This window comes from Magnolia sinica, chromosome 2 (genome assembly GCF_029962835.1).
Source record: "Magnolia sinica isolate HGM2019 chromosome 2, MsV1, whole genome shotgun sequence".
NCBI classification, from domain to species: Eukaryota; Viridiplantae; Streptophyta; class Magnoliopsida; order Magnoliales; family Magnoliaceae; genus Magnolia; species Magnolia sinica.
Window position 1 is genome coordinate 65,544,297 of NC_080574.1, and position 16,406 is coordinate 65,560,702.

The 16,406-nt window shown below is 38.0% G+C and overlaps 1 protein-coding gene across 2 annotated transcripts in view; it reads right to left on the bottom strand.

Moving 5' to 3' along the window:
• LOC131237167 (uncharacterized) overlaps positions 1 to 13,444 on the bottom strand; it is a 35,049-nt gene extending 21,605 nt beyond the window's left edge. The window contains exons 1-5 of one of the 2 annotated variants that reach the window (XR_009167078.1): positions 13,131 to 13,444; positions 12,958 to 13,006; positions 10,398 to 10,521; positions 4,358 to 4,428; positions 4,206 to 4,278 (exon numbers count right to left, since the gene is read on the bottom strand). Coding sequence is in view for 1 of the 2 variants with exons in the window: in XM_058234837.1 (XP_058090820.1) it covers positions 4,206 to 4,278; positions 4,358 to 4,428; positions 10,398 to 10,521; positions 12,958 to 13,006; positions 13,131 to 13,425 (612 nt within the window). In the remaining variant the exon portion in view is untranslated. The remainder of the gene's footprint in view (positions 1 to 4,205; positions 4,279 to 4,357; positions 4,429 to 10,397; positions 10,522 to 12,957; positions 13,007 to 13,130) is intronic. The other variant, XM_058234837.1, reaches the window with a different exon arrangement.
• Between the last annotated feature and the right edge of the window lie 2,962 nt (positions 13,445 to 16,406).

A 16,406-nucleotide genomic window follows, 5' to 3' on the forward strand; every position in this document is an offset into this window, starting at 1 on the left:
GAGCACTGAAACCGAACTCCCTCGTGCTCAGCTCCAGCGGCCATGGCCGATAGGGGTGCACATTTAACCGGTAGAACCGTGGAACCGGACCGGAACCATTGGATCGGTCTGGTTTGGTCCGGTTCTAGACAGCACCAGTTCCGATTCCAAAATTGCAAGAACCGTTGGATACGGTTCGGTTCCGGTTTAGGGACATGTAGAACCGAACCGAACCGTGGAACCGATCCATTGAACCGTGGCCCAGAACCGTGGATCTGAACCTTGGATCCAAACCGTTGATCCCAACTTAAAGATTAAAACCAAAAAATACCCTATCTCTTTCTCATTCTCTCACTGTCTCCCTCTCTCGCCGTCTCTCACCCTACAACTCGCATGCGGCTCTCTCTGGTCGTCCCTCTCTCTCACTCGCCGTCTCTTCACTTGCCCCTGCCCAATCTCTCTCTCTCTCTCTCTCTCTCTCTCTCTCTCTCTCTCTCTCTCGCCAGTAATCTTGAAGCTCCCCATACCTGCTCAGCTCGCCTGAAATCTCCTTGTGCAACTCCCAATACTTAGTAGAGAATAAAGTTGCATTATTCTTTTACATTTTTAATTGACAGCTGATAGAGAAAAATATTAGGAAGAATGTTTTTTTAAATTTTAAACGCACCCAAATCTATAGAATAGTAGATTTGCTGTTTTAGGATGTAATTTGGTGAATTGGAGTTTTTTCTTAGTAGAAAATGGAGTTGTATTTTGTATCTTCCATATGTTTTTAATTGATAGCTTGTAGAGAAGGAGATTAGGAAGAATTTTCTAAAAATATTCAAATCAATATAATAGTATAGTTTCTGTTTTAAGATGTAATTTGATGATTTGAAGAGTTTTTAGCTGTTGGATTTTTTTTTCACCTTTTTTTCTTTTGTTGAATTTTCTAAAAACCCAGAACCGTGGAACCGATCCAGAACCAAACCAGTTTTCACGGTCCAATTCTGGTTCGGTTCTAGTGTGCTAACGGTCCGGTTCCGGTTCCGAAAATCCCAGAACTGTTAGGAATAGTTCAGTTCTGGTTTTACCCCAGAACCGGACCGAACCGACCCGTGTGCACCCCTAATGGCCGATACAGGGGGGGAGTAGATTTCCTTTGCATGCCAGAGATCGCCCCATCTGGGGATCGGAATATGCTTCTCTTCCCTCTGTAAGGGGAGAGAAATCTCTGTCATCCATAAAAACATGGATTTGTGTCGGAAGAGGATCTCCTTTATTTCTGCGGACGAGAACTCTAGCAACCACCATCTCCTCGCCAAACTTAGTTTTGAGATCCAGTTCGATGAGTGAGCCTAGTAGTTTTGCCACTGAAATGAAGAACTCATCATACCAGAATTCAAGAGGAATACCCCAGATGAGGATCCACACCTCCTCCGATCCAAAAATAGAGAACTCGTCCCAGCTCCGCACTCTTGAAATTGGACCGTCTGTGTGTATCGCCCCTGCCATGATAAAAATGTCCGGTTTCAGACCCGAGCACAACTTAACCCACAACTCATTGTAACCTATGCGTTTGATCGAATATTGTGAAGGTCAGATTCTACAACAACTATCGATCCAGTTCCTGACTTGAGAAATGGAAACCCCTTCTCTAGGACTGATCACAACTGAGTCCGGCAGATCTTTCTTTGATTGCTCTACACGTTCTTGATTGATTCGCAAAATATAGGCATCGTTTGAAACCTTCGGTTTTTCTTGCTTCTTCCCAACCTCCCCATTACTAGTCCTCAGCTTAGTATTTTGGGGCTGAATCAACTTCGAAGAGGCTTCTGAATTGATTAAAGCATCCTTGTATGAGGATCCATTAACTGGAAGGGGATCGCTTTGGCGATTAACCGGCAGAGCCGTCTTGGAATTTTTGGGTGAAGGGCGGTTAACTTTCCTTCCTGTTCGATCTGGACCAAATCTCGCTCTTTGAACCAGAAGGGGAATCCCTCTAAAACGTTCGCCGTGAAGCATAAACACTGCTCTGGATAGTTCTTCCTTGAAGCTCATCCTGACTAGCGCAAATCCTCTGTATTGCCCAGAGACAGCGTCCCTAGGCATAACAATGTCCATGACTACTCCAGCCCTACCGAACACTCTTGCAATGTTGATAGGGAGCCATCCAATCGGATATCCTTTGACGAATAGGGTTGGGTAGCTTGAAAACTGTCTTTTTTATCTGAAACTGGGCGTTTCCTTTTTCTTCTCTCGACTTCAATCCATTCCCCTGAGGTCACCGATCGGTTTTAGCTGATGTAGATCTGCTGGTTCCCCCACGCTCTTATCCTTAGGTACACTAGCAATAGCTTCTTCCCTAGCTTCTGAGTCTCGTCGTTGCAGGTCTCGTCGATGTTGATTATCCGAGGTGTTCTCTCTCTCCTCATTCCGTGTCTCGTCCTCATTCCTCATGTCGTCCTCCATTTCATATATCTCGTCCTCATTCCTCACGTCGTCCTCATTTTGAAACTTTTTTTAGTAGGGGGATTTTGGTAATTTCATGTAATTATGAATTTATAAGGGTTGCCCTAAACCTAAAGCATGTCATGTTATGTTTATAAAAGAAAAATAGAGTTTTTTGCTTCTAATGATTTCGTCTTCGACTTCCAGTGATTGGAAGAGGGCGCGAGGCCCAGGGAAGTGATTTCTCATCCTCTACTTCTCTTTCCTTCTTTTCTCAAGGTGCTCTTTTCTTTAACCTCATTCTTCCTTTTGTCCTAAAATCTTTAGATCTAGAAGCCGATCCTGTTTCTTTTTATCTAAATCATTAGATTTTAAAAGATTTTCATCCCTACATTTACATATTTTGACATTCTTCAAAACCCATTAACCAAAGCCTAAATTTGAAGAACCACCAATTTTGTTTCTAAATTTTTCAGATTTCCCAATCCAAAAAATTCCTATTTTCTGGATTAGAAAATCCACTTGAATCATTAGACGGACCTACTTTCGCTGGATCCGATTAAATTCAGATTTTAAGATTCAATACTTTGTGTTTATGATGGATGGCCATAATTATTGTTGCATTAACCTTATTTCTTTCTTATGTTTATGATGTATGAGGCTGAATTTTTTTTATTTGTTTTTAAAGATTGCATAAATCTGCCCCTTTCAAATACCACGTTCATTTAAGGTTGGATTAGGCCGTCCTACATCACCTGCTATGACTTGGACTGATTCTAGAGGAGTTGGGATGAGTTGGACCGAGTCAGGACGGGGGTGTTAGTTTTGGTTCCATGTATCTTCCCAGTCAGGACCAAAACTGATACAAGTCAAATGAGAGCATCAGAAGGCAACTTTTCATATAGTTTTCATTCTTTTAGACCTCATTTTAGAGCCTGTGCAAGGAGAACATAAATTGTAGATTATGTGTAACCTGCGCTCATGAAAATTGTGCCCATTTAAAGATAAGTGTAGCAGTGATGTTGGCATAAAGAGTCTGCTTTGGAGTTTCTAGTGAAACAGAATGCTTTACTAGATGACTTGCCACTCTTTATATTATACTTTCCCAGTTAGCTGACATTTGAGGGCGGTGATCATTCATCATAGGGGATGGGACACCAGTTGTGACTTCAAGATGTTGTGGAAGAGAATAACCAGTCTTAGTCAATTGTTCAATATCCTGTTTCATGATATTCTTGCAATGGAGAGGCAAAATATGCTTGTGCCTTTCCAAGTAAAAGAGTGTTTGGTAAGGCCTCCTATTTATATGGGATTATGTACTACTTGAAGCAGTTGTTTAGGAGTGTATCATGCATCTTTTGGTACTTCTCTTCGGAAGTAAAAGTACTGAAGAAAAAAAAAATCATAAATATTTCATAGGACATCCAGAGCATCAATAACAAAATTAGGTCAATAAAGCAATGTCATTTTCTGTTTTTATCTGTGAATCAATACACCAAGGTCAACCTGCATGCAGAGAAAGAAAGGTAATTTCGGAATATAAAAGTGAATAAACTCCACAAAATCTTATAAACGCTGATTGTGTCAAGTAAAACTTATGCTAGGTCCTAAAAAAACATGTTTGTTGCTTCCAACTCTTAATTGAACTCTGGAGAACTGTTTGGAGCTTCAAAATTTCTGTGAAAAAACCTGATATTACTTGGTGATTAACTAATGGATGCAGAACAAAAATCAAGACTGAATTACCCATCATATCTCAAATAATTTGTATACCAGGAACTAAATAAACTACTTACAGAGGAGTTGAGCAGCCCAGGTTGCTTAATAAGTCTGTCATTCACTTCTAGTAGGGAGCCTTTTACACAGCATCTGCCAAAAGCCACCATTGGACTCTTGATTTAAAATCATAATGCATGATGCATCATTAACAAAGTAAACAACCACAAACCTCACGACATAGAAAGTTTCATTTGCACACACTTTACATAAAGCCGAGTTGGGTTCCAAGTGCTGCGCATTCTGCATGAAAACGTTTATGGTACTACTTAGATAAATGTTTGACAAATGCTGGAACCACTTCAAGGCATTGCCATTTTGGAATCAGGATCCACACAATAGAAAATGTACAAATGCCATACATTTCACAACAAGAGATGTAAAAACATTGTTTATTCCTTCAGATAAAACGTACATCTATATGTACATTTTATGGGATATGTTTGATTCAAGTATATTTCAAAGAAATACACGCAGAAAACTATAGTTGCATGAAACATAAAGCAACAGATTCAGGTGAGGGAGCAAAGAACCATCTGTTTCAAAATGTTTTCAAATATAGACAGGAATGGGAGCAAGCGTACGAGTCCAAAGCATGATTCAAAGTGGAGTAGGCAACTAAGGCAGAAACTTTAGTTCCGCTTTCAGGCCAATGGAGTAATATATTTGACCTCATGAATTATTCAGTTTCACTCATAGGCATAATGGCATCTCTCCATCATCCTTATTGGAACCCCTCCTAGGCTGCTTTAGATAACCTCATTGTTAATTCTATCCTCACTAGTCTTCAAACACCTCTAACTCACTCCCTCATCTCTACATCATTCAATCTATGGCATGTTCCCTTTTAACTACCAATACTCCACCTGCATAAATCCAATCAGATAGTTGTTTTAAAACTTTCTCTTAAGTTTCATAGTCATGCAGTGATCTTACAATCATCATTGTCTAAGCCTTGACCCAACTAATTGAGGTCAGGAACACGATTCTCTTATGCCATTTCACTCTATCAAGGACCATATCCTCAGCTAAACCATAAGTCATCAAGCCTTTTCTTACTACCTCCCCCTTGCCCTTTTAGGGCCTTCAACATGAACCAACTCACTCCTCACTAGTGCAGTTCTCGGTCTTTGTTGCATGTGGCCAAACCATCAAACCATACTTTCCCTCAGCTTATTAACTTGATGCTACACCTAAATACCCTCAAATACATTCATTTCTAACACTATCCTTCCTTGTCTTGCCACTCATCCATCTCAACATCCTCATTTCAGCTATGCTCATCCTATGAACATGTAATTTGATGACCCAACATTTTGTCGCATAAAGCATGGATGGTCTAATAACTATCCTATAAAAGTTCCCCTTCACTTTCATTGGTATGTGGCAATCCCATAAAAATCCAGAGGCACATCTCCACTTCATCCACCTAACTCTAATTCTATGAGTAACATCCTTCTCGATCTCTCCACTCTCCTGAATTATCAACCAAGATATCAAAAAAGGTCATTTTGGGGTAAGCTTGTTGGTCAACCATCTTTCCTAATTCCTCAGTTCCACTCCTGGTGTTACTAAAATTGCATTCCATATACTTCGTTTTAGTCCAACTAATTTTAAAACCTTTCGATTCTAAAGCATCCCCCCATAGTTCTATTTCTGCATTCAGCCCCTTCTCAATTCATCAATCAAAACTATGCCATGTATAAATGACATACACCGGGACCTCTTCCAATAAACACCGGTCAATCTCCCAAAGTTTCTTAGGATAACTCACAAGTTCAATCCCACAATAGTTAGTGCAATGCTATGTCTTTATTCCTATAAATAGGTATCACAGTACATTTCCTCCATTCGTCTGCCATTTTCTTCAATCGTCGACTCTTATTTGACAACTCTATCAACCAAAAGAAACCAATATTTCTCGTCCACTTCCAAACCCTTACCAATATACCATTTCGTCCAAGGGCCTTTCCCATCTTCGACTTTCTCAAAATTTCTTTCAATTCAGATATCCTAATCCTACAAAAATATCTATAGCCTCCAACCTCATTTTAGCTTATGATTCCTTTTATCACTGAGCTCTCAAAGTGATCATCATTCAACATGTTCTACAAATATTGTCTCCACTTTTATTGATCCCATCATCCTTAATCAATACCCTTTGGTCATTGCTCTTAATGCATCTAACATGATCTAGGTTCCTACTATTCCTCTTTCATTTTTACAAGTTTGAATACATCTCCTCACATTCTCGTCCCAATCTATTGCAACGATCATCATATGCCTTAAGTTTAGCCTCATTCATAGCATTCTTTTTACTGTTTCTATATTCTTCTAAATTTTCCTCTTTCCTAGTCCACTGTCAGGCTTTGAAACATGATCGTTTATCACTAACAACCTTTTCTACCTCTCACTCCACCAAGTTTCCTTATATGAGTGGCTTTTCTCTCTAGATACTCCAACATCTTTAGCCATTTTCCCAATGTATTCAGTCATCTCATTCCACATAACATTAACTTCTTCCTCAACATTTCAATTTCCTTTTTCCACTAATTTATCACTAAATACCATTGTTTTCTCTCTTTTCAAATTCCACTACCTTGTTTTTCAAACACCTATTAATTTCACTCCCTCTCTTCCATCTCTACGCCCACCCCATCTTCCTCAACATTTCAATTTCCTTTTTCCACTAATTTATCACTAAATACCATTGTTTTCTCTCTTTTCAAATTCCATTTTGAATCTTCATTCTCTTTTTCAAGCATGTGTTTGCTAGAGATAGATTGTATGCCATAGCAAAATCAAGAATAGCATTGCCCATCCATTTCCTCTCCAAAACCATCTTGTACATGTAACATGTATCCTTTGATATCCTCTACTCTCTTGCAACAATCACACAACTAAGGTTGTGATGCAATCAAATGGCCATGTAAGCTGGTTTATCTAAGAACCGATCAATCCTACCATTCAAATTGTCTTGGTTGATGATATGGACGAAATCAACGGTATGATGATCAATTGGATGGAATCAATGGTCAACTAAAATTGTAGGGCATCATTCAAAAAGAAAAACTTGAATTGTGGGGCCTATGGGATCATCATATGGTCATCAATTGCATAAGTTTTATTTATTTGATTAGCCTTTAGAGTGAGATTGAGTCATGATTTAGTTGATAATTTCTCTTTAATATTTTCGTCACTTTCTTGGCAGGTCACTTTTGGGGCACCAAACGATGTCCAAAGGACACAAAATTGGTCTTGTTTGATAGGCTACTGAGTAAGATTTTGAATGAGCACAAGATCATGCATTTTTGGGGCCGTTTGGGTGAGATATGACCTATTTACATAAAGGTCCATATGGTAGGGATGGGATTTAGGAGCAGTTTAGTCATTTTCCATAATTAGGGTTTCTCTTCTTCTTTTTTTTAAGCCTATATAATGCTATGTTATGGAGATGTATGCATTATTATTATCGTTATGATTATGGAATAAAAATTCAATTTTCATGTTTCTTTCTTTAGTTTTATTTGGTAGAAGATTTGGAGACGGTGTTTTTTGTGGTCTCTAGCATTCAACTAGAAAATTATTGGGTTCTTTCCCATAATCTCTTTCTTCTTTTCTTTGATATATTTGCAATCCCTATTAGAGTTTGCATTAGGTTGTAAATGGGTTGGCTTGACTCGATGGAGACCACTAGCCCAACTCGATAATAAATGGGTCTGTCTCTAAATTTAGACCTGTGGTTCAGGTTTTGGGTCCAAATCACCACCCTAAGTAGTAAATGGGTTGGATCCTAAAACCTCTAAAAATCAACTTGACCATACTGACCTCTGACTCAACTTTTAAATGGATGGATCATGTTTGAACCCCCAAAGATGGGCAATAGCTCGAACCGAACTTGGAAAACCCATTTAAATCCTTTAAACAAGAAATATAGCTGGTTAATTAGAATTAAACAAATAAATAAATAAGTAAAACATGTGGCAAGGTGCTCACTAAGAAGTCTACATTAAATAGGGAACCAGAGATTAGGTGAACCTAACTCATACCTGACATTACCTGACCATGGATAAATGGGTTGGGTATGAATCCTTTTAATAAACCTGGCCAAGTTCAGTTTATCTTGAATTGAACTTGACCCAAATATCAATGCCTCAAGTTTGGGAATGAAACTTGAAACCTAGACCTAAGTGTTAGTGCACAAAAAATGCATTTTCAGACTTTCTAGTCCCTGTTACTGCAGAAACAGACCCCCAGAGTGCAGTTGTGCAGAAACAGACTCCTAGAGTACAGTTGTGCAGAAACAGACTTCGCAAAGTGCAGTTGTGCAGAATGGCCTCCCAGAGTGCAATTGCGCGCAGAATGACCCTATTGCGTGGACCAGCACAACGAATGACCCTGTTGCGTGGACCCGCACAACGAATGACCCTGTTGCGCGGACCCGCGCAACAAACGACCCTATTGCGTGAACTCGCGCAACGAATGACCCTCTTGCGCTAATCCTCACAACAACAGACCTATTATGCAGATTTGTTGTGTTTGTTTGTTATGCAAAAAGGGGCCCATGGCACATTATTCGAGGCTTCACACATGGGAAAGCCTATAAATACCCCCTCCCTCTCTCATTTGGAGCAAGAGAAGTTTCAAAGAGGTGTCAAAGCTCCTAAGAAGAAGAAGACCTCTGAGTATCCTTGACAGGTACTTGGAGAAGAAGAAGAAAGAAGACAGTGTTGCGCTGGCCCGCACAATACTATCCTGTTGTGCCATTCTGCGCAACACGGCCCGCGCAACAAGTGTTGCGCGCAGACAGTCTATGTGGTCCATATTCTGTCAGATTTTCTGAGTTTTATCAGATAACAGTTTTCTATGATCTTCCTTAAATACAGTTGTTATTTCACAAAGACTACCATTCTAGACGAACTAGAAGAGGGAATGGAAGATGTTCCGGCCCGCACAACACTTTTCTCATTGAGATGGATATAAAATATGCCAAAATATTGCCAAAATTGCTATTGAATTACTTCATTGTGATAGTTCATTATGCTTTGTTTCAGAATCAAGAGAAACATGAGGATGTAAACGAACTCAAAATCAATAAAATACTTTGTGATGATCCTTCTCTCATTCTTTCTTTGTTATTATTGAACGATAAATCCCCAAACCAAACGCATTCGTTTCTTGTCAAAACACTGAGTATCAAACAAGTCACATCTTGAACTCCCCTTGACCTAAACCAACCCAAACTGACTCGACCCGACCCATTTGCTCCCTCTGCAGCACTTTAGAGGCACTTCTCTAATGCACCCACCCACCTCTAATTCGATTGGAAACATCCCCCAACAATTTAAGTAATAGGGCCAAGACAACACAACAATCACTTTGGGAGTCTGTTGAGAATCACTTCTATAAATATTCCTACTAGAGCCGCATTCCAAATCAAGGTGTTCTGTATCCATTACGATACACTCATAAAGGCCGATATGTATAGGTAACAGCCATGACCGTTACACGATACGGGGGTGAAAAGGGGCACTTAGTTTTTTCAGAATGAATCGGCCGTTACGGTGGCCGTAAAGGTCGTTACAGGGCATAACGACCGTAACTCCCGTAACGGTCGAAAAGCAATCACTTTTTTTTCTATTTAAATTCATTTATTTCCTCTTTTTCAATTTTCTCATTCCAAACACTCTCCTATATCTTTTTACAACAGATTTCAATTGCTCTTACTATAGCTTTTAACATTAAAATTGTGGATTGGAGTGATTGGAGCGAATATAATCTTTGAGGGCCTTTTTTCAAAAAATTGAAAAAAGAGTATTTATGCCTTTTTCTGATTTCTAGTTCTAATGCTTGATTGTGATGTGTAAACATTAGAGACAATCATATTAAATAATTCACTAGACAGCCCGATACAACACTCTCACTAAAGAATGGACCGTTATATTACCATAAACATGTTCAAAACTAAAAAATGAATATATATTTGAAATATTTACATTATTCTTGATTTTTCTAGAGATTTTTTCAGAATTTTCCAAGCAAAAGAAAATTTTCAACCGTTACGGGGGTCGTAACGGTCGTTACGCCCTCGTATCGGTAATGGTGGTGACCGTTACGGCCACCGTTACCAATATGGAATACCTTGTTCCAAATACTTCACAAAATTAAGATTTAATTGTAAAATTACAGCAATTACTACTGTTTTCCTTTACCTTTTTACGCTTTCCTGTGACTTTGTAGTCGCTTCGATCAGACTTCCCTACATTGAAGTCAACAGTTGTAACTCCTTTCTCGGCTAGGGCAATATGTGTTGGAGCCAATCCAATTATGCATAGCCTAAAATGGAAAAGGAAAAAAAAAAACCTTTGTAAATAATGAAGACTAAGAAGTTGATGAGGAAAAGGATGTGTTTGTATCGCCTATTTAACTAGATTGCAATAATGGTTCAATGAAGTGGAGGAGACCAAATTGTGGTTACCTTCCTTAGTAATCATATTGAGATCTTGCCTTTAAATTGGAAGAGAAGAGCTAATCTTATTCAAGCTTAGTTGCTAGATTCGTCTATGTCATCTGACGCTTCCTCTTTAAATTGCAAATTCGCAATTCCAGTTTGGATTCTTATAGGAACGTGATTCTCCCTCTAGCGATTCGTGCTTCAAACACAGAGAAACTATATTCCCTTCGTTTTCTTTTGAAGAAGGAATATATTGTTTTTTTATCTCCCATACACATGGGGGGTCATTGTTTTGTCACTAAAAAAAAAAAAAGAATAACCATTGATATAACATTTATGTCAAGAATTTTAATACTAATAATTTGTTTACAAAGATTTCCAAAAAAAAAAAACAACTAATTTTTTATGATACTCACCTTTTTATAATTAGAATCACAATGTACTCACTTTTTTCTCTTATAGGTAAGATGGGCTCAACCTCGAGACCTCGATGTTGGAACATGCACTGCCTACCATCGAGCTACAGGCTTGAACCCAATGTATTCATTTTATAATTAATGTGTGTGTATGTGATGTAACCAATGTTATCAAAATTGTACAATTCATATCGCATTGTATGGGAGTACGATTTGAATTGTACACCCAAATTGTAAATCCTAAATAATCGTACGATTATCGTACAAATCAAACAATAATCATATTGAATCGTACGAATCGTAACATAATCTTGGACTGCGTAAATGCGCCCAAAAAACTTTAAAATCAATTTTTTAATATTTTTTTATTCAATTTGTTTCTTTTTCTTTGTACCATTTTGCTCATGAAATATGAATAAGGCTCTCCCCCCTATTAAAAATATCCTTAATTTTTTTCTTTTGAGAGAGAGAGAGAGAGAGAGAGAGAGAGAGAGAGAGAGGAGATTTGGGGATTTTGGTATTCAAAAACCCAAAACAAATAAATCAAGATATCTTTTTATTCACAATGGAATCAAATGCCATTTATGCCTTTTTTCCTAACATGATTTTACACAAGAAAGGTACGAAAGAATAAGATTTTAAAGGACTCTTGAAAGGTAAATTTTCAAAAGAAAACAAAAGACAACAAAAGAAAAAGACAAAACATTTACTATCATGATATGTATACCATATACATTTTCTCAATTGATAATATCATGATGTGTTACTTTTTTGGTACATGTTGATGGTAAATGGATGATTGATGAGTTTTTAATCTTTTCTGATTTACTTATGTCTTTTCATGTGTTTTTTTTATACGTAAATCAGAAAAAATCTTACGATTTGCAATTCAATACAATTCAACCCTCATTACATTTTACGATACGATAATGATTTTGACAACATTGAATGTAACTTGCATAATAATATATACGGTACAGATGATTCCTAGATGTTTTAAACTTCTAAGTTCTCAAAATTTGTTGATTCCTTGCTCCCCCTATTGCTCCTACCATGTGAAACTAAGGACTCAAGTGAGAAGTGAAGAGGCAATATGCCACACACATGCCGGGGTGGCTCACATGTAATACACTGGGACCATTTACTAGGTGTGAGATTTGTATCACAACAATCTATATTCAAACAACACATGCAGTTCATATTATAACTAATGAGTAGACCAACCTAACTTTCAAGACAGGGCATGTTCATAGTAGACACCACGTGATGACTGGCCCAGATCTCACAGCCATAAGCCATATTTGCACATTTTGTGAATCACTTCTTCAATCTCCCCTAGTGGGTTTCACCCTAAAACTAGTCAAATTGTGATTATGCTACTTTCAAGTTAGACTTGAAAAGAATTTAACTGCCAATTTAAGGACTACTTGGCTCATCAGAAGACTCAGAATACTAAGGAAGGTAATTACAATTTAAAGATCATTTCCTCTTGAAAAAATCTATAATATTCACCCGTCAGCTATTTTACTCAAGTTTTTAATTGAGTTAATTCGCATACACATGACAAACATGTACAAGATTGAAACTGACCATCAGGTATGACCTAATCTTTGATGGGGCCCACAGCTGAAAAAGCACTCCAGCCAGACATACCAAAACTATTCAGTTGGAGGAATTTTCTTATGAAAGAAAAGCACTTGTCATTATTTTTTATTCACACCATCCATTTCCTATCTTCAACTGAATGGTTAGGATTGTTCGATTGGTACAATTTACACTATATAGCTCACCAAGGTACGATCCACCCAACAATCAAACCGGTATTCCGGACCTCACACACGACAGTGACATGCACAAGAAGAAGAAATCATTTATATATGTGTATTCATATTCCAAAATTACCCATTGGCATGGCGATAGACGTACTGATCGTGACCGGGCTTAAGAAAATCTGCAAACTCGTTGTATTGGAAAGGGAAGATGATAAATATCAGAAGAAGAAAACTGATAGAAATCTTTCGAGTAGTTTTTCAAAATTGGTGGAGGTATTATTGGGTTTCGTAAGAACGAAATACCAGGAGCGAAGAAGGAGACGAAGTTGGAGTCGATAGCAGAGGGGGGAGAGAGAGGGAGATGCACCGGATCCGGTACGAGCAGTCGACGTTGCTCCTCCTCTTCTTCTTCTTCTTTGTTGTCGTTTTGGAGGGAGATGAAATGGTGACCGTTGGATGGATTTTGGAGTGTGGATGGAGAGGCTGCCGCTGCTGCTGCCTCACTGCAGTCGCTGCTCGCCATGGAATCGAATAGAAACTGCGCGGCGAGGCGAGAGCCTCGTTTATATGGACGCGGTTTGGCTGGTGAACCCAACATCAACCCGCTAGCTGGTGCAAAAGCCCCGTGGGCCCTAACGTGATGAATGTGTTTTATCTGCTCCGTTGATCCATTTTTTAAAGCTCAGTTTAAGACATGAGCTCAGAACTGAGGCAGATCGAAAGCTTAAGTGGACCATACTACGGAAAACAGAGAGGGCAATGATGCCCACCGTTGAAACCTGCCTAGGGCGGGTCCACGGTGATGTTCACACCGACACAAATATCCACTTAATCTAAGGCTAATTTGTTAACGCTGAATTGTTGCACTTATCACTGAATTTGGAAAATGTTTCAAGTCTAGTGGTGTTTGTTAACGTGGAGGAAGGAAAGCACTCTACCATTTTATGCTAAAAATTTTCCGGGGATACGAGTCTAGTTTAATGGGGAACCAAAAATGTGCCCTTTGATTCTTATTTTTAAATCTAAAATTGTCTTTTGTGAGAAAGATTTTCTTTCTTACATTATACACATCCTAACTTTTAACGTGGGGCACTTCTCTGATCCCACTATGATTTATGTGTTAGATTCACACCGTCTATAAACTTTTCTATTTCATTCTAAAGCATGATTTGAAAAAAGATGCATATCCAAAGCTCAAGTCAACTACACCACATAAAGTAGTGGGACAAGAATGACTATAGTAAAAACCTTCCTGATGTCCACCGTGAAGTTTATTTGCTATCAAATCTCTTTATAAGGTTACACAGACCTAGATAAAAGGAAAACACAACAATCAGCTTGATCAGAGCCTTATGTGGTCCCAAGAAGTTTTTAATGATAAGCACTCAATTCCCACAGTTTCTTGTAGTGTGGCCCACTTAAGCCTTATATTTGCCTCTTTTTTTTTCTTAATTTCTAAAATAATACAAAAAAATGAATGGACGGTATGGATAAAACATATATATCATGGTAGGCCTCACAAAACCTTTAATTATCCATATTTAGGTAGATATCGGTGGGGTAGTACTCCTAAATTTGGGGTGCAAATTATGTGCAAATGCCTTTAGCAAAAAGTTCCTGCGTTGGAATCTTAAGTGGAGCCCACGTTATGTTTGCAATAAATCTAATCTGTCCATCTGTGTTTTGAGATCATTTTAAGACTCCAGACAGAAAAAGAGGAGGATATAAGACTTAAGTGGGTCGCATTAAAGGAAAAGGTGGGTAGGAAAGTTATTATTATTGAAACCTCCCCAGGGTCAACAGTGATGTTTACATGCCATCAATACCATTCATACTAACATTCGTAGTGAGATGAATTCAAACCACAAATATTAACATGATTAAAAACTTCTGTGGCCCCACGAATATTTTAATTATGGGTGTCCAATCCTCACATTTTCGGCCCATTTGAGTATTGGATACGACTCATTTTTAGCACTTTGTCCTAGAATGATCTCACGAAATGGATGGACGAGGTGGATTTCACACAAACATCACGGTGGGCCCCACTTAGATTTCTAGTGGTGGACTTCCTAGGAAAGGTTTTCCCATGAAATCCGGCTCACACCTAAGGCCTACCGTGATATATGTGACTACATTCATACCGTTCATCTATATTGAAAGCTTATTTTATGGCATGATCTAAAAAATAAATTAGCTTCAAATCTTAGATGGACCCTTCTATAGGAAACAGTGGTGATTGACCATTTTAAAAAAAATTTGGGCCACAAAAGCTTTGGATCATGTTGATATTTGTGTCACCTCTCTATCCAGTTGTTTGTGACATTTTCAATAGATTGGATGGCAAATAAACATTTCAATGAAATTCATGGAGTTTTTAAAGATAGGGATTCAATCATAATTGTTTCATATGGGTAAATGTGTCAAATTAATATATTTCAAACATTTCAGATGTTAGTTAACAAACAAGTTCTTTTAAATTCACTATTAGTTTTCTGACTTCAAATTCAGATTTTAGATTCAGACTTCGGATTTCGGATTTAACAAACAGGCCTTAAATCTTTATTTTTTTCGCAAAGAATATTTCAATAGTAAGAGTTTAGTCCCCACGGATTCTTATGATTTGGTCCACTTGAACTTTGTATGGGTTGTATTATGATGATTCAAAATAAATAAATAAATAATTTTAAATGATTTGAAAATTTTTCTCGGAATTTTTTAAAAAAAGCAACAAAGGCATTTTGTCTTGTAGTGGTGTGTCCTACATTTGATAGGCAAGAAGAAAATTTTGGATTTATAAGATATAGATTTTACATAGAGTTTATGCCCTTTTAAGGGGACATATGAATTTAGTTGTTCAGGGACTATGCCATGAGCCCAAATCTATGCCATGAACCACACATGCAGGTGTCACACCTCGAAAATCGACACCTGAGTATAGATACCCCAGTCTCGAGTTCTCGGTGTGAACCAAATGAAATGCACGTGTGACTTTGTTCAGATTCATGTTCATTCCACACACGAATAATCAGAGTAACGCGATTCGAAAGTGTTAAATATCAACATAGTGAAGAAATACTCCCAAGATTGTTACTCAGGACATTTTTGGGAATAACATATTCACAACAAATACATATTCATACATATAAGAATACACTCAAGCATGTTACCTTTAACACACAGATACTAAGAAGTTACACATGTTATCAACACAACCAAGTGCACATAATAATGGCATAACAAACAAGCAGTTTCTAATCTATTTGGTAAGTGTACTAATGTTATGATGAAATGATGTATGCTCCTTACAATCTAACACTCCCTCACAAACGACTTCTGAAAAGGCCGAGCAAAATGCCCTAGAGGGGTGGGGGGTGAATAAGACTATGCTAAATAAAAACAATAAATGGAATAAAAACAACAAGATAGCCAAATAAATGCAATTAACCAAAGGAAATAACAACCTCAAAAATCAAGTATTGAGAGGTTGATACAAACTTGGTTCTAAGGACAACCTAACACCAAAAACCAATGGTTTATGGCAGGACAACCTTACTAGAACGTGGGTGAGTATCAAAA